Here is a 22,341-nt window from a genome sequence, read left to right on the forward strand (position 1 = left end):
GGTGGGACGGTGAAAGGGTGAGAAAGAGAATTCATGTCTGCAGTTTGATGGGAGTGGATGCCGTCTCTGTAATCTCAAAAATTCTGTGATTACAAATGAGTTTTACACTTAAAACTGAATACTTGCCATTGTAGTATAGGGCATAGAAAGGAACATTTTTTTCAACTTCTTGTCTCTGTCCTGGTGAAATCAGAATAGTTATCTGTTTATTTGAGGGACATCAGAGCAGAGAAGACAAACTGTGAAACTAATTTTTGAATACTGAAATCCAGAGGAATGGAGCTGTCATCTGGAAACTAATGTCAGTGACTTGCAGCTGAATTGAGCTTTTAAAATTTTTTTTTTAAAAAAAACCTTTATGGGGCTTCCCTGGTGGCGCAGTAGTTGAGAATCTGCCTGCTAATGCAGGGGACACGGATTCGAGCCCTGGTCTGGGAGGATCCCACATGCCGCAGAGCAACTAGGCACGTGAGCCACAACTACTGAGCCTGCGCGTCTGGAGCCTGTGCTCGGCAACGAGAGAGGCCGAGGTAGTGAGGGGCCCGCGCACCGCGATGAAGAGTGGCCCCCGCTTGCCACAACTAGAGAAAGCCCTCACACAGAAACGAAGACCCAACACAGCAAAAATAAATAAAAATTAATAAACTCCTTTCCCCAACATCTTAAAAAAAAAAAAAAAACCTTTATGGTAAGGGTTTCTCTGGAAAAAAAAAAGTAATTCTGCTTCCACAGACCTGACTTGTAGGTGAACTTTTGGACACCAGTGTTGTCCTCAGTTGGGAACTGCTTACTCTGTGCTTTCTCTGCAGAATCCTCATAAATCAGTGGGCCTCTAAATCCATAGGCCTATCCCCCTCCCTCGCCAAGTCATGAATACTGTTTATCTTTCTGAGTTAATTTTTCATAGGGGAAAGAGGATAGAACTAAATTTTATTGTGTATACCAAGCACTCATGCATATAATTTTACCCTTTCAAAACTTTATGAATACCAAGTTCAGAAGAGATAGATGGGTGACTTAACAAGGGTGTATAGCTAGTAAATGGTCAAGCTGAAATTTTAACTCAGGTCATCAGACTCCCTCGTCCATGCCCTTTCACTGCTATCATGCTTCCTCTTGGGCGGTTGCATTAAATACACCTTTGTAGACCTGGGCTTCCTTCTGTTGGTGTATCTTTCCTTTTATTATTCTGTCAAAAGTTAATAATTTTTTTAGAGGGGACCTAATAATATTCTCTTTTATGAAGGACTATTATATTCTCCTTGTAAATAAGAATAAAAAATATAACTATTTTAAAGATCTCCCTATATTTTCCCCCATAAAACTATGCAAGGCCTGGCATTGGAATGCTAATCTATTCAATACATGGGCTCAGCATTAATTGTAAATATATATTTTAGAATTAGGAGTTTTGCACTGAGCTGGAAATTGGTATATATATATTTCTAATCTCATTTATCATTACATACCCAAAGAGTGAGTGCGTTTTCTGGTAAACTAAGGTTCAGATGATAGGCCCCTTGCTCAAGGTCACACCACTCTTGAGGTTTCAATTCCAGGTTAGTGCCCTCTTTTCTTGACACCAGGGCACTTTCTAAAACAAGTGCCAGTAGTTGAGCTGTTTGACTATTTGAAGTGGAGTTATTTTAAATCGTGATATTCTAAACTGGGTTAAGGGAAGCCAATAAGTAGTGTTCTCAGTTATTACACAGAGCTGACTGCAGGCATTGATGGTCTGTGCATCTGCTTGTGTACATCACATTCTTCCTTTTTTCCCAAATGCATTCTCTCTTAAAGAGATTACAGGGGGCAACTTGTCCCTTCTCAGAGAAATCCACTGTCTCATCTTCCAGATGAAAAGTGAGGAGATCTGGTTGTGGATTCCTTTTCTGCATTGAAGAAATGACCCACTGACTTCCTAATGACTCAGGGTTTTCTGCAAGGCAAAGGATAGATGTAACTTGGAATCAGTTGGGCAAAACTGCTGGACAGCAAAGGTTAAAGATGGGTTAGTGGTGCGGATATTGTCAGCGGAGATCTGTATCTGGTACTTTAAATAGCCTAGATGAGTATTATCAGAGAAAGATGAAATCTGTGTGGGTTGAAGGAGTTGAGAAGATTTTTTTGAGTGGGAATAAGAGAGATTATTGACAGGAGGGTATTTTGAAAACTTTAAAAAATCTTTTTAATGTTGTGCTCTCTTTTATTCAGCTTTTCGTCTGTGATTTAATATGTTATCTTGCATTGATTCACTTACTGCTCGCGTGTTACAATTCATTTCTTAATTGGTGTGTCTGAATCATCTTCCCAGTTAAGACTGAGCACTCAAGGGCAGGATCATATATGCTTTTTTTTTTTTTTTTTTTTTTGCGATACACGGGCCTCTCACTGTTGTGGCCTCTCCCGTTGTGGAGCACAGGCTCCGGACGCGCAGGCTCAGCGGCCATGGCTCACGGGCCCAGCCGCTCCGCGGCAAGTGGGATCTTTCTGGACCGGGGCACGAACCCGTGTCCCCTGCATCAGCAGGCGGACTCTCAACCACTGCGCCACCAGGGAAGCCCTATTCTATTTTTCACATTTTATTTTTTTTTTGCCTACGAAATTTCTCATGCGGAGCCAAGTAAATGCCTTCCTCTATGGGTAAGGATCTGTAAGTGAATCCAAGGTTATAGTGGTCTGTGTTGAGAAGCTCTTAAGGAAATATTTTGGATACTTCTACTATCTTATTTAAAACAGATTTTATGCCTTTTACCTTATTATACAAGTATTATCTGCAAATATAAGATAATTTTGAATAAATCCTAAAATGATTACTTTTTTTGCCTATAAAGAAAACTATCTTAAGTTACCTCAACAAGATTTTAATGGTCAAAGGAATCATAGTAGTATCAAGTGCTTTTTAGAGTATTTGGTTTTAGAATATAATTTTAAAGTTGTAAAACATAACCATTCCATTTTCTTTTCTCCCTAGAGTTCCTTGTAGTTGCTGTTTATAATCATTGTAGAGAAGGACACTGAACTTGGGAACAATGTTAGAAACTATAGGTAAGACGTGTTTCTTCCTGACCATTTTGATAATAATTGAAACTCCTTCCATTGGGATCTTTGAAATATGGTGTGTTCTACATATCTGGATTCTGTCTATAGTAACTTAGTAAAAATTTTTTTTTATCCATTAGCATTGTACTAGGGTAATGTGTTTCTATATTTGGATAATTTCATATGAAGTGTTATCAAAAACACATCATTTATAAGCAAAAGTTGAGAGTATATGAAATGTTCTACCAATTATGGGTTTTATTAAAACTTAATGTAAACCCAATTCTGATTTATGAAACCAGTTCTGGTTAATGTTTGTTTCTGGATAGCACCAAAAGTTTTAACAATTTTTTTAATACTGAAAGATCATTGCCTGTGTCTTATTTTTAATTTATTCTTGGCAGGTGAAATACTACTGAGCTTTGCTTTTAAGTTGGTAAAAATAACAGTAACAAACACTTAGGTTGACAAACTCGAGTGACAATTTAAGGCAGTTTAATTTCTACATGAGATAATTTAGGTTGAAATATCCAAATTTTCTAGACTCATGTGTTAATCTTTTTTTCACACTGCTCTTTAGTTTTAGAGAAGCTAGTTTATAGAACTAGTTGCAGGTATTTCAGGTATGGTACACCCAGTCCCTCATCGTCCCTCGTCGGGCACTGCAGTCCTCACCTTTTCCAGGGAACTCTTTGGGTATGATTATTGGAAGGTATCTGGATTTCACTTTGGTGCCTCGATGATTATGGCTGGTGGCTTGACACCTGCAGGTTTTGAGGGAAGGGTGGGGAGAGTGGGTGGCAGGAAAGGAGAAGGAGCTGTTTTTGTGATCATGGGGATCATTACTTTGACTTTTGTTCCTGGTACTATGCCCGTAAGAATGCATGGGTGTACATTTCCTGCATCACTTATTTTATACTAAAGTCACAAATCATAAAGACTACCAGTCCACATAGGAAAGTTCCTCATAAGAAAGTGGACAGCAAAGGGGAAATACAGAATTATATAAACCATTACCTTATAATCTTCATTCTGTAAGTTATTACTGAGTTGTATACTTTTCAAGAATTGACATGGGAATTAATACTAGATTTGTATTCTGAGATACCATGGGAAATATGACCCAGAATAAAATTCTCATGCATATCTTCACTATTATTTGCTTTTAAATTCTGCATACAGTAAGTCCCCTACATCCGGACGAGTTCCGTTACGAGAGCAGGTTTGTAAATCCAATTTGTTGTCCAACAAAGCTAGCCTAGGTACCCAACTAACACAATCGGCTACATAGTACTGTACTGTAATAGGTTTATAATACGTTTCACACATATAATACGTAAAAAACAAGCAAACAAAATAAAGAAAACATTTTTAAACTTACATTATAGTATCTTGAAAAGTACATTAGTACAGTACAACAGCTGGCGTACAAGTGCTGGCATCGAGTGAACAGGCAAGAAGAGTCACTGACTGGAGGAGGGAGAGGAGGTGGGAGACGGTGGAGCTGAAGGATCACCAGCAATAGGGGATGGAGGGCAGGCTGCAGTTTCACCCACGCCTAACGTTGATGGCACAGGTTCTGGTTCCTTGCTGGAACCAGATGCACGTTCGCATTCTTTGAAAGTTCACAACTTGAAGGTTAATATATAGGGGACCTACTATATGAGTAAATATTGTTTCTTTAAATTTGTGTTTGTGAACTCATGGTCGACATTGATTCATGTTTTAATTTCCCCATTCCTGCATAATTCTGCATTTGGTGCTATCGAAAATGACTCTGGTGATAATTCTCACTCTTTTCGATTACTATGATATGGCAAATATATTTTAATAGACGCACTTGTTACCATCATGAATCTGTTAGGACATATATCTGAGCAGTCTCCATTTTTTTTAAAAACTAATGTGGCTTCACTTACCAGTAAGGGAGAGAAAGAGAGCAAGAGTAGGGTTTGGGGAGATATTTTTAACTGTTATATGTGGTAGAAACTCACTATCTGGTAGAAGCATGCTTGCAAGATGCTAGGATTATTAAGGATATGCTAATTCATATTAGCATATGATTATTTTGTTTACTTTGGCAAATAAATATCTTACTTTGGGGGTAAGACATTTAAAATACTAAAAAATTGTGTTTTTGAAGGGATATGCATTATTGTGATGTATTTTCAAGTAAATTCACAAATACACAATGCTTTGCCCCTTAATATATGAAATTGTCATATTTGGATGTTATAACTCATCAGTAACATTATTCACCTCCACTTATTAGCTGTACTTCTAATTTTTCTTACATATAAGTTTTTTTAAAAAGTGGAAATGTCAGCATTTACAAGATGACAGAGTGTTTGGTTTTCATTAGAGATGAAATACCTGGTATTGGAACTCAAATATGCTTCATCTGTAGTAGTTTCTGTACTTTACAATTAGTTGCATGTAGCACACACTATAACCAGTTCCCTGCTGTCAAACTTTCTTACTAGAAATTTCAAGGTTTGAAGAATATATTCGTAGTGACATGTTTTAGACCCTTCTTTTTTTTCTGAGTCAATTTTGAGCTCTGGAAAGGAATAGCTTTAGGATTTCTATAAGCATGGTTTGATGCCTGTCTTTCAAATCCTGTTACTGTCTAATGCTGCTCTTTGGTTTAGACAAAAATCGGGCCCTGCAGGCGGCAGAGCGCTTGCAGGCCAAGCTGCGGGAGCGCGGGGATGTAGCAAATGAAGACAAACTGAACCTTCTCAAGTCAGTGTTGCAGAGCCCACTCTTCAGCCAGATTCTGAACCTGCAGACTTCTGTACAGCAACTGAAAGACCAGGTAAGACATGGTGCACTCACAGGAGGCCTTTGTGGTGTTGCATAGAGCTTGTGAAACTCTCGTGTTTTTCTGAAAGGCTGATTTTTGTATGTGTTAATGAATAGTTAATGAAGTCATTTAAGCCAGCGGTCCCCAACCTTTTTGGCACCAGGGACCAGTTTCGTGGAAGACAGTTTATCCACGGACATGGGGGGTGGGGGTGGGGATAGTTCAGGCGGTAATGCGAGCGATGGGGAGCAGTGGGGAGCGACAGAGGGAGCTTCCCTCGCTCACCCGCCACTCACCTCCTGCTGTGCGGCCCGGTTCCTAATGGGCCGTGGGCCGGTACCAGTCCGTGGCCCGGGGATTGGGGGCTCCTGATTTAAACCTCCAAATGAGACATTCAGATTAACTGTGGCTTCCCCCCACCCCCAGTTATTTTTGTGACAGTTGTTGCAGTGTATTGTAGATGATATGACATTGTGTTGAAGGCTGTTGAAGGCTGTGTAGATACGGAAGAATGAGTTCCTGCAAGAGAAGGGGATGATGAAAATATGTTTAGGGTGGATGACTGTAGCTTGGTTTCCATCATCACTAGGACTCATGGTTCATGTGATCTTGCTCATTCAGATTCAGACACTCAGTAAACTTACATGATTTCAGATGAGCTTGGATTTGCATGTGTAATCATGTATGTGAGGAAGGGAAATAACCTCTATTTTGACAGTAAACGGAGTAATTACATTGTCATCAGTTAGAGGAATTGCAATTCTCACTTCTGAAAAGAGTGTAAGTAGCAATTGCTCCCATGACAGCATCAGATGGTGATAAACATTAGGACTTCTAAATGTAACACAGTGTTTTATTCCTCTAAAAATTATGAATATTAAAAAGTCCTGGCATTTATATTAAAATTGAAACATCACAATGACAGAATGAAAACTGGAGTCAGATGGTCTTTGAACTTACTTAATCACCATTTCTCAGGTTTTTAAAAAATATTTTTTAGATGGTTGCTATCCTCACAAGGTTTGAAGTCAGTCTAATTATGTCTTTAGTCCAAGTTAATACTCATTCTGATGTTTTTAGCATTAATCTGATGTTTATGGATGACTTGCTAGCAAATATTCTGCCTTAAAAGTTTAAAATGAAACCTGTAGACTCGTTTCATAATTCAGTGAAAGAACAGCTCCAATTAACAAAAATACCCAAAATATGCCAAATGCAAAGAGAACAAATAGTAGCAACAGAGAAAGAATTTGTTTAGTGTCATATAACTTCTTAATCTAGATATTTTAGTAGCCCCCCCCAAATTAAGTAAGTAGATCAAGAAGAATGTCTAAAAATATTTTTCTCAAGTGAATTTCTACCTAATGATTTTAAAAGTTATGGCCATGAATTAAGAAAAAGAGGTAGTTTCATTATATGTAGTTGTGTTTGTTTCCTTTGTAAATTATTGAAAAGATTAGTTTTAGGTACTCATTTTCAAAATGAATTGGCACACTTTTGGATAAACCAATATCATGAATATTAGCGTAGTTATGGTGTGGAAAATTATCTGGTTTTTAAAGAGTGTGAAGATGTCTCCCCTTATTGTATTATGTGAAAATATGATTAGAATGAGATGAAAAGTTGCAAGAAAAAGTACTAGTAAGTGTGTTAGGGAATACCATTAGTCCAGTGAGGCAACTGTTGAAATTTCCCTGCTAGCCAGCCTTATGTAAGGAAAATAGCTTTCATACTTACCATGTCTGCTGAAAGGAGGAGAGAAATGGGCCTACTTGTTGAGCTTGTTTTGTCTTTTCTAAATGGAAGTAGAATATGGGCTCTAAAACTGTTTGGGTCCCACATGATTCAGCTGAAATTTCTTTGGAAATTATTGAGCATAATATTATTGAGCCTCATAGTCTAGGTCTATGGGCAGTGTCATCTCATTGTATTAAATGTTAGAAGCTAGTATACAGTTGACCCTTGAACACCATGGATTAGAACTGCACATAGATGTACTTTCTCTTCCTTATGACGTTTCTTAATAGCATTTTCTTTTCTCTAGTTTACTTTATTGTAGGAATACAGTATATAATACATAGAACATACAAAATATGTGTTAAGTGACAGTTTATGTTATGGGTAAGAGTTCCGGTTAACAGTACGCTCTTAGTAGTTAAGTTTTGGGGGATTCAGAGTTATATGTGGATTTTCGACCGTGTGTGGGGTGGTGCCGTGCCCCTACCCTCTGTGTTGTTCAAGGGTCAACTGTATTTCAAGGCTACGTAAGCTGTGATGTTTGTGAATTCTGTAGGCGTGTCTTACATGACTTTGGACTTTTTGGCTCATTGGTCACCCCTTCAAATACTGAAAGGGACCAAAGAAACCATCTGTTCTTCCCCCTGCTTATTACAGCAGTGGTTTAGAAGAGTAGAGCCAGAGCTACAACTCATGCTTCTTGGCTGCCAAGGCACAGCCCTTCCCCTTATTTGACCCTGCAGCTTATCTCACATCTCCCCCTGCCCCCAAGGGTAGACATGCCCTAGATGCCATGACTTTATGTCGGTTGAAACTATTGATAATTTCCCACATTTTTTGTGACTCTTCACTTTACTCTCCGTTCTTTACCAATTCAGTTTCATTTGTTAACCAATTTCTTTTCCTTGCGTGACTAGAGAAAATTTTCAAAAACTTAAAATAATGTTTTCTGTTTTAAAGTTTAAACATTAAATATTCTAGACGTTATCATGTTAGATTTAAATTTTCTATATAGTTTACCAACTGCTAATTTATTGATATTTATAATTTAATATTTAAGTAATGCATCTAAGGAGTGACATTTGGTTTTTGTGTTTTTAATCCAGTAGCTACACAAATCTGATGCATGTCTAGCTTTTATTTATTATCTTATACCTAACTTACGTTTTCAAATGTATAATTTTATATGTACAATAGGAGCAAGTTACCATTTCCATCTTTTTTATTATTACTGGAAATGTTGACCCCTTTGATTTTCCCCTGCCATCATTCTGTTGACCCCTTTGATTTTCCCCTGCCATCATTCTGTCTTTTAAAAAGCAAAGGGAGGGAATAATTGAAAAGCCCAAGGTATATGCACCATATTGGGAACATGATCATATTGTTGCATTAATGACAGATGCCGACATGCCATGTTGAATTAAGCCTACTATTTTTTTCCCTTCAGATCCTTCCCATTACTTCTATTCAATAATGTTTAATTTTTCCAATTTGCTTCTTCCGTATTAAGACTGCCCTTAGAAATCAAACTGTTTCCCTTTGGCAAATTAAACACTTGACAGGTGTGTAACTGAGAGGGCAAAAAAGCCATGCCCTGAAGGGATGTGCTATTTAAATATTGTCAAAAATATTAACAGGTCTGAGAGTATAATTGATGCCTCTGTTTAACTCTGCCACATTGTGTATTGTTTTGATGCCAGCTAAAAGGATGTGTGCTATTAAACCTGAATAATCTCTAATAGCTCCAGTTCATTTCCTATCGCATGATTCCTGTTTAAGTGAAGAGGGGGAAAAAAAAAGGGAACTGTGACTTTGTGTCAATGATCTGTCAAATGCAAATTCTCAAGTAGTGTCCTCACTGTCACCTAGTCATCAGGGCTAATAACTGCAGGGCTTAATGCATATTCATGACAAAAATCCAGCTATTGTGGAGGAAATAAATATGTTAGCAGTTTAATAATAGAAACTTGTCAGCCACGAGGATATTGGATTTGAATATTTATTCCGTGACGTTTCTCTATTCCAATATAGGTGGATGCTGCTTTCCTGATTAATCAATCGCCTTGCTTTCTGAATTAACTATGGGCACTAAGTTAAATGTCTTCTTATCCTGAGTTTTTTATAGGAAAACTGTGAATTAAAATGAATAATTTCATTAGAAAGTTAGAATTAATATTTAAAAGTTAGAATTAATATTTAAAAATTGTCATTGCTAAGATTTTTTTAAAAAGTTATGGCCACAGAGACCAAGTCCAACATTGAAGAAATGATGTGGATATGCAGGCTACAAAAGCTGCTGATATGGAAGACTAGCCTTGGGGGGATAGAATATTCTGGAGGTTTCTCCTTGTCAGTGATTTCCAGCCTTTTTGGAGTATGACAGTTGTTATTTTGTTCTTGTTTGATATTTCCAGGTTCCTGGTTCATTAACCTTTCTCCCAGGGAAGTGTTGGCTTACATATATATCATCTAGATGCATAGTGTATTTACACACAAAATTAAACCAGATTTTTCCAAGTTTTTCTTTGGAAATTTCCAAGTTTTTCTTTGGAAATTTTATGACATCTCTTGAAATAATTGGAGAAATGCTGATTTAACATAGAATCAGTGTTGGAAATTACTGTTCAGTGTAGATCACAGTAATTCAGTCCATCTTTTTCATTTTTATTCTTGGAAAATACGGTCTTCATGGTATAAAATTGTGGTTTTATATTTGTGTTCCTTAGTTTTATCTGTTCACATTCCAAAAAGAATTTGGAACAACTCCTGAAGGCAAAGCATCCTGACTAATAGATGATTCAAAGGTAAATCTAAATAAAGATCAAATAAAAATATTAGACAATTAGATATACCAAGAATCTTGGGTTGCTAAAATTTAGTATAGAATTTATTTCCCATTTCCCAGGACAAAGGCAAAAAAGAACCAGATAATTATATATTGCTCAACGTGAGACATCATTCTATGAACCAGATTTCCCCTTGGCAATGGGAACATTATGGGAGCTCATGGTTATTTTATAGAAAGCTCATAATCATTTATTAATAAACCTTGTTGAACACCTAAAATAATCAAAAACACAATGAATAAGTAAGGTGGAGGTTCTCACCATCTAGAGGGAAATAGAGAACATGTATAGTCTTATGTAATTAAATAGAAAAACAAGAATGTGAGTGGTATAAGAGGAAGAAAGAGGAAGAAATTACTAACTTTGATTAGAGGAAAACTAAACTTCACACTGGAAGTAACATGTAAAATAGGTCTTGAAAATGAGTAGGAGTTTTCTGCAGAGATGGAGGAAGTTATTTCAGGTAGTGGAAACAGTGGTTAGAAGAGTATAGAGCAGTTCTCAAACGGGGATTTTACGTTCTCCCTCTCCAGGGGACATCGGGCAATATCTGGAGACACTTTTGATTGTTGCAACATGTGGGCTGTGGGGGCCATTGCTACTGGCACGTAATGGGTAGAGTCCAGGGATGCTGCTGAACATCCTCAGTGTAAAGGATAGCCCCTCAAAACAAAGAAGTGTGGGGTTTAGGGTGTGTTCAGTGCTGAGGTTGAGAAACCCTGGTACAGAGTCACATACATACCTGTATTATCAGAGCAATAGAATACGTAAGGCTATTGGCAAGAGAGGAAACTTTGGAGCCAGATTATAAAGGATTTATTAAGGTAAGATTTTTTTTGTTGTTTTTTGAGTTTTTTTCTTTTTTTTGGTTTGGTTTTTATCATCTTTGCTCTTTTGCATTCAACTTTCTATATCAAATTTTATTGTATCAAGTTGAAGTTATATCAACTTGATCTTTTAACCACACTATTAAATACAGTCTTTTAACAACCATTTTATTTACGTATTTTTATTTCTCCACATTTTAAAGGTTGTAGTAAAAACACACAGCATAAAACAAAGGTATAGGTTTTAATGACATTTTTGATGGATAAGACCCTCAATTATAATTGTAAAACACGTGACTTACACTTCAAAGGACTATTTCTTTCATCTTTCTAAGAATGAAATACACTAAGAATACACACTAATTTAGCGACGGCTTTTCTGCAGAAGAGTACATGAAGTAATGTACCCTATGTATTTTTTTTCTCATACTGTCTTAAAACAGGAGCGCACTTTATAGAGCCTAAAGAAACAGGTAGTCAGTGTGTACTTCATAGGGTTACTTTCAAATATCTGACGGAAGTAGAGGGTATTGGGTGAAACACCACCATCCTGAGGCCTGCCCAAAGAGCCACTCTTCTGTGTTTGTAGGACTGATACATCACGTTCATGGCCAAAGTGTTGAGGTATGCTGCTTTTAAGCAGTAACATTCTCACCTCTGACACTTTCTTACATTTATGTTTTTTAGGTTGTTGGAAAGTTGAGAATTTTGATAACTGAGTACTTGGTTGCTCTGTTTTGACTTTGGTCGTCAAAAAGATGCTGTTTTGTGTTAATTCATGTCTCAAAGAGCAGAGATGCCTGTATTTCCTCAGCTTTATTTTATTACTTATGTAAAAGATGAAAACATAACCCTTGTGTGGATGGTTTCTAATTTGAGACTGAAATGAAGATAATTCACCTGTAGGCTTGCTGTCAGGAAAGGGGAAATGGCTACTCTCTCCCAAGAATGCCTAGGTTAAATTATGACTGGGTATGGGGGAAGGGGAATGGAGAGAAAGAAGATACGCCTCAACCCCATTAACAGGAAGTATGAGAAATCGACTGGAATTCTTCCCAGTTGATGTTGCCTGTGAAAATGAAAAAACTATTTTTCTTACCCCTGAAACGGTTTTGCTTTTATGAGAGAGCATTGCAGCCGCCTAACAGGAAAGTGTCTGTTTCTTGAGACTTCAATGTACGTTATCTAGGAGAAGTTTTGAAAGGAGGAGTTGAGTCTCATGTTTTTACATTTACCATAAAGTTTATTTACTGTAGGAATTTCAAATACTTTATTTTTGGTACAATAACAGCTTTTAAATGTTTGTTCCTTTAACTAAAAGTTTGTAAATATAGAGCCTTTGAAGGGACTAAAATTCTTGTTTTATCCTGGGCAAGAAGGCAGTGTTCAAGCTTTTTATACAGTGCTGGATTAAAATGCAACACCATCTTGCTATTGGGTATGCATGTGTGTCTAAAACAGCAAATGGTGCTAATTGTATGGTGTTTTTGTGACAAAGTTAAATGGTCTTTGGAGAAGAGGGAAAAAATGTGAAATTTACTGGGTATAATGTAAATCAGTTTTATAACCCAAGAATTTAGAACAATAGAGGTTGATTTGCATTTGAAATATAGCAACAGCAACAAGAACAATTACTTTTAGGAAGCCATTGTGTGCTGTGGACTTTGTCTCATTTAACCAGTCCATCAGCTTTTTGAGATGGGTTTTATCCCCATTTTGTCCAGTGAGGAAATTGGGGTTTAGAGAGGTTATATAACTTAATCTGGACCACACAATTATTCATTGGTAGATTTAGGGGAAGAATCCAGGTCTGTCTGACCCTGAAGCCAATGCTTTTTTTTAACTTCTAATTTACACTGTTTCTAAATCCTAGTTCTGTAATTTAAAGGAGCAAATAAGTTGAAAAAACAGTTAATAGCATTCCTAAAGAGAAATGAATTCAAACTAAATCTTTTATAAATTCAAATTCATTAAAATTTGCCATTTCCCTCAAATTCTCCCACCAGATTTTAATCAGAGGGCCTTTTTAATATAAATCAGAAGTTTCATTCTGCTTTTGTTTATAATTATGCTAGGTTTTAAAGTAAATGAACTGGGTAAAGGTAATAGTGGAATGGAGAGACAGCATGGCAAAGTAACATCAGTCTTCATATGCCCATTTCCATATATTTATACTTGTCTAGAAGGTTTTATTTTTATTTTTCTCTAAGCAGACTGTGAACAGTGAATCAGTTTTATCTTCTGGAAATGTGGGACATAGAAAAAACACTGCAAACATTCTAACATGTCATTTGTCTAGATTTAAAATTTCTGAAATTTGTGATGGCATTTGAAAAAGATAGTTACTTAATTTTGATACCTTTACTCCTCTGATGTAGAAAATTTCAGCGTACTTTGATAAGAATATTATTTTTGGTCAAGTTACATTCTCTAAATTTTTTTCCCTTGGAAATTTTGTTAAGAAAGCACAGAAGTGTTGAGATTTAAATAAAGGAAAGACATTCTGCAAATACACATCAACACACATGCCTAGACTAGTGGTGTATATGCTGTGCGCCACTCGCCATTTGTTCTTAACAAGCGTAAACAGGAGTTGTAGAATTCATTTGTTTGGACGTTTGTTTGGAGTCCATTTACTACTTTTGGAATAAAATCCATGCCATGTTCACCTTTGCATACCTTGTCCCTAACATGACACTTTGCTCAAACTCAATAAATGATTGCTTAATTAATGAGTATGTGAATGTTGTTGAATATTTAGAAGTTTTGTGCATTAATAACTTTCCTTGCTAGAGAATTTATTTAACATAAATAAACTAGCCAAATAACTGAAGTTACTTTGAAGACACCTCATTTTTCTCGTAGGAACCATATTGAAAAAGATATGTCACTCATCATTCATCATCATCATAGCAGTTAACATGTATGGAATTCCTACTGTGTGCCAGGAGCTATTCCACGTAGATTTACCTGTTTCATCATTATAACAATACTGTAAAGCACAGGATAATATTTTCCTCATTTTGCAGCTGGGGAAACGGAGACACAGAGAGGTTAAGTGGGGGAGTGAGTTAGTATCTGAATGCAGGCACGCTGACTCCAGAGCCCAGGTCTTAATGATAGAGCTCTGTTGTCTTTTGTTTCACTGTCCTAAACAGTATAATGAACATAATTTAAGGATTTCCTGGTGATCTAGAGGCCTTCGTTTTGATGATCTGATCTCAGGTGCTGGCAGTATTGTAGTGTTGTCTTGTTTGGAGACAGACACAATCCAGATTTGTATTCTGGCACTGATATTTATAAGTAAATGATCTTAAGCCAGAGTTGATTTCTTAAAATGAAAAAATATATATTTATCTTGACTGAGCCCCTTTTTTTTTTCCTCCTTTAGTTGTAAAATGGGAACTAAATAACATGGATTTTAAAACTAAGGCATAAGCCCAGTGCTTACCAAGCACTCAATAAATACCAGTTCTCTGCTTATTGCTTCCTCCTCCTATTGAGATTTTATGTTCTAAGGCAGCAACTGTCAGTTTGGCCTCATGACCCCATTACATTGTTAAAAATTACCAAGTACCTCAAAGAGCTTCTGTTTTTGTGGTTTTATACACCAGTATTTATCAGGTTAGAAATTAAAATTGAGAACTATTGTAAATATTTACTTATTATATTAAAAACAGTAATAAACCGATTACCTTTAAAAATTAGTGAGAAGAGTGGCATTGTTTTATATTTTTGCTCATCTCTTTAACGTGGCTCAGTAGAAGACAGTGGATTCTCATGTCTGCTTCTGCCTTTGATCTGTTTGCATTTTTTGTTTTAGTTGATGTATATGAGAAAATCAGGCCTCATGCAAGTATCAGTATGTAGCTGGAAAAGGGGAGGGGTATATATAGCCTTTTCAGATGGTTGTGGATATCCTCCTTCAATAGGACACCAAAACTCCTGGTAGTTTCTTAAAGGTTAGTTACAACGTGGAATCTGAAACCAGAACAGTGAACATTTTGTACTGTTACAGTAAAATCTGTCTTGTGCTATGAATTTTTACTTTTATTATCCATGCAGAATTTTATATTATATTGGTCATCTGGAAAATTTGAAAAATAGAAAAATTACGTTTCACATTTCACTATATAGTATCAGAAAGTTACACTTGGCTAATATTGCTTCTGATCTTATCAATGGAGTCTTTAAATTATGGAAAAGTGTCAAGCTCAGGAAGGCAGATGCAAATTTTTCAAAATTCTCATTTTTACTTGAAAGCTCAAATTTTACTACTGGCAACAATTACTGTCAGTTGTTTTCCTTGAAGTGACAAGCATACTTTGTTTATTTTTGAGAAATTGTCTGCCATATACCGAAGCCTGTATAATCATTTTTGGTTTTAAGTCATTTTTTTCAAGTAATATGGTACCCATGAAAAAAATAGCATAGTTTAGTTTGCAACTCAAACAATAGTGCTTCTCTTCTGACAATTGTATTTTTTTGTATAGCAGAAGTACTTTATACTTACTTACCATTTTTAACAGAGTATTAAAAGGATGTGCATGCAAGAGTCAATATCGAATAAAATTAATAATTTTTACTACTTCATCAAGAACGTTTTTATTTGATTCAAAGGTGGGGAAATAGACTTGTTCTTGCTGAGAAGAGCTGCAAATAATTTGTTGCCTTTTCTTTCACAGTCTACCACAGACACCGCTTTAATTACCATCCCATCCCCTAGAGCCCAATGTCTCGGACATTTCAGGTGCTGAATAAGTATTTGAATGAACTAAAGATAGGTCTCATAGAAAATGTAAAATTATGCTTGTTTCATCAGAACCCCCCACCCCGCCCTTATAACTTGCTGTTGCATTTTGTATCTTGTTTAGTTCAGGAACTGTGAGCTACTTTATGTCCAAAATAGTCTGGTCACATTAAGCTAATATGCTTTGAACATGCAACTCAATTTCTTTAATTAGCTTTAAAAATAAGGATCATTAAATCAAGAGTGCCACCATCAATTACTGTGCAAGGGGGTTTGCCTGTTCAATAATGCATCAGAGTTGTGCTCTACTCAGTGTTTCACTGAATGATTTATGGAAAAAGAGGCATGTCTTGGTTCCAAACTTGAAATGGAGCTCTATTATGTATAAGATTTTTTTTCCTGTTATTGCTACCATTTTAGGTGCTGTATTTCATTGAATACTCTCAGCATCCTATTCCTCTTTGCATTTCATATTTGGGATCAGTTCCAGAGAGTGTTTTACAGCATTTTTGTAAATTCACAAGAAAATAAGCACTTTTCTTGCTCTACAAGAAGAAAAGACAAGGTGCAGATTAAAAAAAAAAAAAAAAGTCTGCATTTCTATGAGGTGCACCTGTTATGGCAGATTCCCCAGAGAGTGCCTTGCTTCTTATTTTTCCACTGTGTTGAGGGAGTAACAAACAAACAAAAAATTGGGAAAGTGAACTAGCAATATATGTTTATAAATTTGTTTTAAATCTACCAAAACTAGGGTTGCAAAAGCAGTGGTCATTTTTCTTGTTTAATTCAAGATAATGCATATTTTAGCTTTTAAGTGATAGAAATACAGTATTCATCAAATGTACGTAAGCATTTGGGTTGTTTTATTCTCATTGCTATACTCTGAATTCAGAATAAGTCAAAATAACAGGACCACAAATTAGGTTTGGACAATCTATACAGAAATGCTTTGGGAAATTCAGTTTGATCCTAAGCAGTCATTTTTGTAGACAATAATACAAGTACTTCTGGAAAGATTGATGTTAGCCATGAAGATAAAGCTAATAATGTTAACTTCCTTTTCAGTTAACAACACAGAAGGGATAGATAAAACCTAAGAAGTTAATATTTCAGTATTTTGTAGCAGTTTTTGTTAAGTGAATCTACGTATTTGAAAAATTTTCTATTGGATTAAGCTTAAGTGCATAAACCACATGCATATGATCAAAATATTAAGATGTTGATCTTGTTGAGTATGTTTGGAATTACATTAATTTTAAAGAATAGGTATTATTATTGAAAAAAGATGAAAAACAATTTATAATTAAAAAAATCTTAGAGTTATATCAGGCTTGTACCAGGGTGGGTCAAACTACTTTAGTGTAAAAGTGTAAGACAGAGTAAAGATTATTTTTTTCTTCTAATTTGGTGTGCAATTAAATGATACAAGCTTTAAAAATGTATAATCTTTAAGGAAGAAAGATCTAGGTGCGCTACAGAGGTCAAAACACATTTGCTGAGGATTCATCTTGACCTGAGCACTCGTTAAAAGATTTATTCTGGCAGTGGGAATTAGCCAGTTGAATCCATATCAAGCCTGTGGAGGGTAATGTATCACAGTAATAGACTAAGCTTCATCTTCAGATATCCACTTCTTTATTTTCCTTCACTTAAGGTGAATGCTGGGTAATTGAACTTTAAATTCAGTTTCTGTCAGAGAAGGTTTAGCTTGATACATAGAGGCTATTCCTACTACCTCTTTCTTTAAGAGAAGTGTATGTGTATATCATTCATTGGAGTACCCCAGGTTCTCTGCTCTGATTGTATCGCTTACTTTGTAAACTTTAAAAAATTTTGAGAAAAAAACATACAATCAAGCGAAGATTATATGGCTCAAGGATTTTTTACAAATTGAATGTACACATAACCTTCCCCATAAATCAAGGTATAGAAGGTTACCAGCACTCCATAATAATCTCTGTGTCCCCTCGGTCAGTCCTAACTACCCCAAAGGAATCACTATTTTTTCCAGCCTATTTGAGTTATAGTTGACATAGGATATTGTATAAGTTTAAGATGTACAACGTGATATTTGAAATATTTGCTACCCTTATTTACCAGAGTAAGGCTAGTTAATACATCTATCCCCTCACATAATTAACCCTTTGTGTGTTAGGTGAAGACTTTTTAAAATCTATTCTCTTAGCAGCTTTCAAGTATATAATACAATATTGTTAACTGTCGTCACCATGCTGTCCATTTAGATACCTGGAATTTTTTCATCTTACAACTGGAAGTTTGTATCCTTTAACCAGCATCTCCCCATTTCTCCCAGCCCCTGGCAGCCACCAATCTACTCCTTGTTTCTGTGAGTTTGGCTTTTTTAGATGCCACATATAAGTCAGATCATACACTATTTTGACTTTCATCCCATAGATGAATATTTGAATTTTATATAATACAATCTGAGTATATATGCTTTTGTACCTGGCTTCTTTGTCTTCGCTTTGTGTCTGTGAGATTCTTTTTGGTTGTTGTATGTAGCTGTCGTTCTTTTCATTTTTTTGTTGCATGAATATACTAGAATATATTTTTCCTTTCTTTTGTTGACTATAATTTTGTGGGTTTTCCCCAGTTTTTGGCTGTATTATAAATAAAATTGCCATGAATGTTCTAGCATGTCTTTTGATGTTCACAGTTGTGCATTTCTCTTGGGTATTTACTTTAGAGTGAAATTTCTGGGGCTTAAGGTATATATTCAGCATTTGTAGATTCTGCCCAACTGTTTCCCAAAGCAGTTGTAGGTCTGTGCTCTCACTATAATGTATGAAAATTCTTGTTGTCCACATCATCGCTTATACTTGGTACCGCCAGCTTTAATTTTCTTTCCCCCTCCCCCCCCAATTTTAGCCACTCTAGCGGTACTTGTAGTATCACATTATTGTTTTAATTTGCATTTTCCTGACGACTGATGATGTTGAGTACCTTTTCATATGCTTGTTGGTTATTTGGATATCCTCCTTTGTGGAGTTTCTGTTTAAGTTTTTTTGCACACTTTTCTATTGTTTTGTCAGTCCTTTTCTCATTGACTGACAAGGGTTTTTTATATATTCTGAATACAGTTTTTTTGTTGGACATATGTATTACAGTTGTCTTTTTCTGCTTTGTGTTTTGCTTTTTGACTCCCATAATTGTATCTTTTGGTGACCAGAAAATTTTTAAAAATTTATAATAAAGTCCAATTTCTGAAACATTCCTGGTGTTTCATCTATTTTATTAATCCTTTTTCTTCCAAAAGTCTAACTTTTGGCTTTCTTTATTGTATTTAAAAAATTTTTTCCTCAATTCTGGTCTAACCTATGTTATTTTCTTCCTTTTTTCAGATTTGGTATACTGTTTTATTTTAGCTTTTTGATACAGATGCTCAGCTCATTGATTTATTAATCTTTCATCTTTTTCTATTTTTTTTTTGCGGTACGCGGGCCTCTCACTGTTGTGGCGTCTCCCGTTGCGGAGCACAGGCTCCGGACGCACAGGCTCAGCGGCCATGGCTCTCAGGCCCAGCCGCTCCATGGCATGTGGGATCTTCCCGGACCGGGGCATGAACCCGTGTCCCCTGCATCGACAGGCGGACTCTCAACCACTGCGCCACCAGGGAAGCCCCATCTTTTTCTAATATATCCATTTAAGTCTATGAATTTCTTTCTAAGCATTGCTTTTGCTGCATCCCACAATTTTGGTATGTTGTATCTTCATCATCATTTAATTCAAAATGTTTAAATTTTAATATAATTGCTTTGACCCATGGTTTATTTGGAAATGTATTGCTTAATTGACTAACATATTTTAGCTTTCTTGTTACCTTTCTGTTATTGATTTCGAGCTTAATTTACTGTAATCAGAGGTCATCTATTCTTTGGGGTTTGTTGACACTTGCTTTTTGAACTACCTATAGTCTATTTAGATAAATAGTTCCTTTGTATTTGGAAAGAATTCAGCATCCAGCAGTTGCTGAGTGCAATGTTCTATATTTGTCAATTAGGTCGACTTTATTTAGAATGTTGTTCATATCTTCTATATCCTTATTGATTTTTTTTCATTCTGTCAGTTACTGAGAGAGATTTGTTATAAACTCTAATTATGATTGTGGATTTGCCTATTTCTTATTTGGATTCTGAGTCCTTTTTGCCCTACCTGTTTGTTTTTTTTTTCCTTAACGATTTATTATTTATTCGTTTGGCTGCACTGGGTCTTAGTTTTGGCACACGGGCTCTTCGTTGTGGTGTGCGGGCCTCCCTCTAGTTGTGTCACGCAGGCTTCTCTCTAGCTGTGGCATGTGGGTTTTCCTCTTCTCTAGTTGTGGTGCACAGGCTCCAGGGTGCGTGTGCACTGTAGTTGTGACCTGCAGGTTCCAGAGCGTCTGGGCTCTGTAGTTTGCGGCACGCGAGCTCTATTTCAGGCACGAGAGCTCAGTAGTTGTGGCGCACAGGCTTAGTTGCCCCGCAGCATGATGTGGGATCTTAGTTCCCTGAGCAGGTATCAAACCCGCGTCCCCTGCATTGTCAGGTGGATTCTTTACCCCTGGACCACCAGGGAAGTCCCTGCCCTACCTGTTTTGAGATTATCTTTTTAGATTACTAAGACTGTTTTTTCTTTCTGTTGAATTGACCCTTTATGTATTGTCCCTTTTTATCTTCAGTGATGCTTCTTAAAATCTACTTGTCTGATATTAGTTTAGCTGTATCAGGCTTCTTTTGGTTAATGTAAGTGTTGTGTATCTTTTTTCCATCTTTCTACTTTCATCTTTTCTGTATCTCTTTTTTTATTATTAATCTGTGTCTTTGGTAAACAGTATACATTTGGATTTTACTGTATTATCCAATCTGACAATTTCAGTCTTTGAGTATTTAACCCCTTCATATTTAATGTAATTATTGATAAATTTAAATTTGACATTTTTGTTTTCTTACTCTTTTTCGCCTTTTTTGTATTAGTTGACTTTTTAATATTATCTTCTTCTTCTATTAGCATGTTATTTATACTTCATTTTATTATTCTTTTATTGGTCACCCTAAAGATTACAGTCAGTATCCTTAACCTATTTGAATTAACTTAAAAAAATTATTTTGAATTAAGTACAGATTCACAGGAAGTTTTCAATGTAGCATATGTATAGCCCTATGTATATTTCACCAAGTTTCCTCCAATGGTTACATCTTAATTATAGTAAAATATCATACCACAAAACTGATACTGGTACAATGTGTGTTAATTTTTTCAATTTGTGTCATTTTTTCCCACTTGTATAGATTTGTGTAACTACCACCACCATCTAAATACTGATCTATTCACCACCACAAAGACCTCCCTTCTGCTACCCCTTTATATTCATATCCAGCCCCCTACTCCACACCATTCCTAACCCTGGCACCCTTTTCCATCTCTATAATTTAATCAATTCAAGACTCTTATAAAAATATAATGTATGTGACAGTTTGAGATTGTTTTTTTTCACTCAGTATAATCCCTCCAAGTTTCTGTGTATCTTAATATTTTGTTCCTTCTCGTTGTTGAGTATTATTCTGGGTATGGATGTACTTACTAGGGGACATTTTGTTGGTTTCCAGTTTTTTACTCTTATAGGTGAAGCTGCTATGAGCAATTATGTACATGTTTTTGTGTGGACATATGTTTTCATTTCTCTATAATAAGTGCCCAGGAGCACAATTGCTGGGTCGTATGGCAAATATGCACTGAGGGTTTTTTTTCAGAAACAGCCAAACTGTTTTCCGGAGGGGCTCTACTGTTCTGCGTTCCTACCAGCAGTGTATGAGCGTTCTGTTTTCTCCACATCCTCACCAGCATGTGCTGTTGTTTAGTTATCCTGTTAGGTATATAGTGATATCTTTCTGTGCTTATAATTTGCATTTCTCTAACAGATAAGATGCTGAACACCTTTATGTTCTTATTTGCCATCCATGTATCCTCTTTGGTGAAATGTCTCTTTGTGTCTTTTGTTCATTTTTTAATTGGATTTTTTGGATTCCTGAGTTTTGAATTTTCTTTATATATTCTAGGTATGAGTCCTTCATCAGATATATACATCCTTAACTTATATAATTCTACTTTAATTAGTACTTTCACTACTTCCTGGAAAATTCAAGGACCTTAATACCTTTCACCCCATTTACCCTACTCCTATATTTTGTGTAATTATTCACATAGTTTAATTTGACATGAATTTTAAACTTCAGAACTTTTCGATTATGTGTTGTAAGCAATTTCTATTGATTTACTCACATTTTTAAACCCTTTTTTGTGCTCTTCAGTTTTTTCTGCATTAGGGAAATTCCATCA

The 22,341-nt window shown here is 35.9% G+C and overlaps 1 protein-coding gene across 3 annotated transcripts in view; it reads left to right on the forward strand.

Moving 5' to 3' along the window:
- MPDZ (multiple PDZ domain crumbs cell polarity complex component) overlaps positions 1-22,341 on the forward strand; it is a 779,300-nt gene that overhangs the window by 517,099 nt on the left and 239,860 nt on the right. For all 3 annotated transcript variants that reach the window (XM_079926367.1, XM_079926366.1, XM_079926365.1), the window contains exons 10-11: positions 2,972-3,045; positions 5,691-5,857. In XM_079926367.1, coding sequence (XP_079782493.1) covers positions 3,030-3,045; positions 5,691-5,857 — 183 coding nt within the window. In that variant the 5' untranslated portion in view covers positions 2,972-3,029. The remainder of the gene's footprint in view (positions 1-2,971; positions 3,046-5,690; positions 5,858-22,341) is intronic.

Source organism: Stenella coeruleoalba, assembly GCF_951394435.1.
Source record: "Stenella coeruleoalba genome assembly, chromosome: 7".
Classification (NCBI taxonomy): Eukaryota; Metazoa; Chordata; class Mammalia; order Artiodactyla; family Delphinidae; genus Stenella; species Stenella coeruleoalba.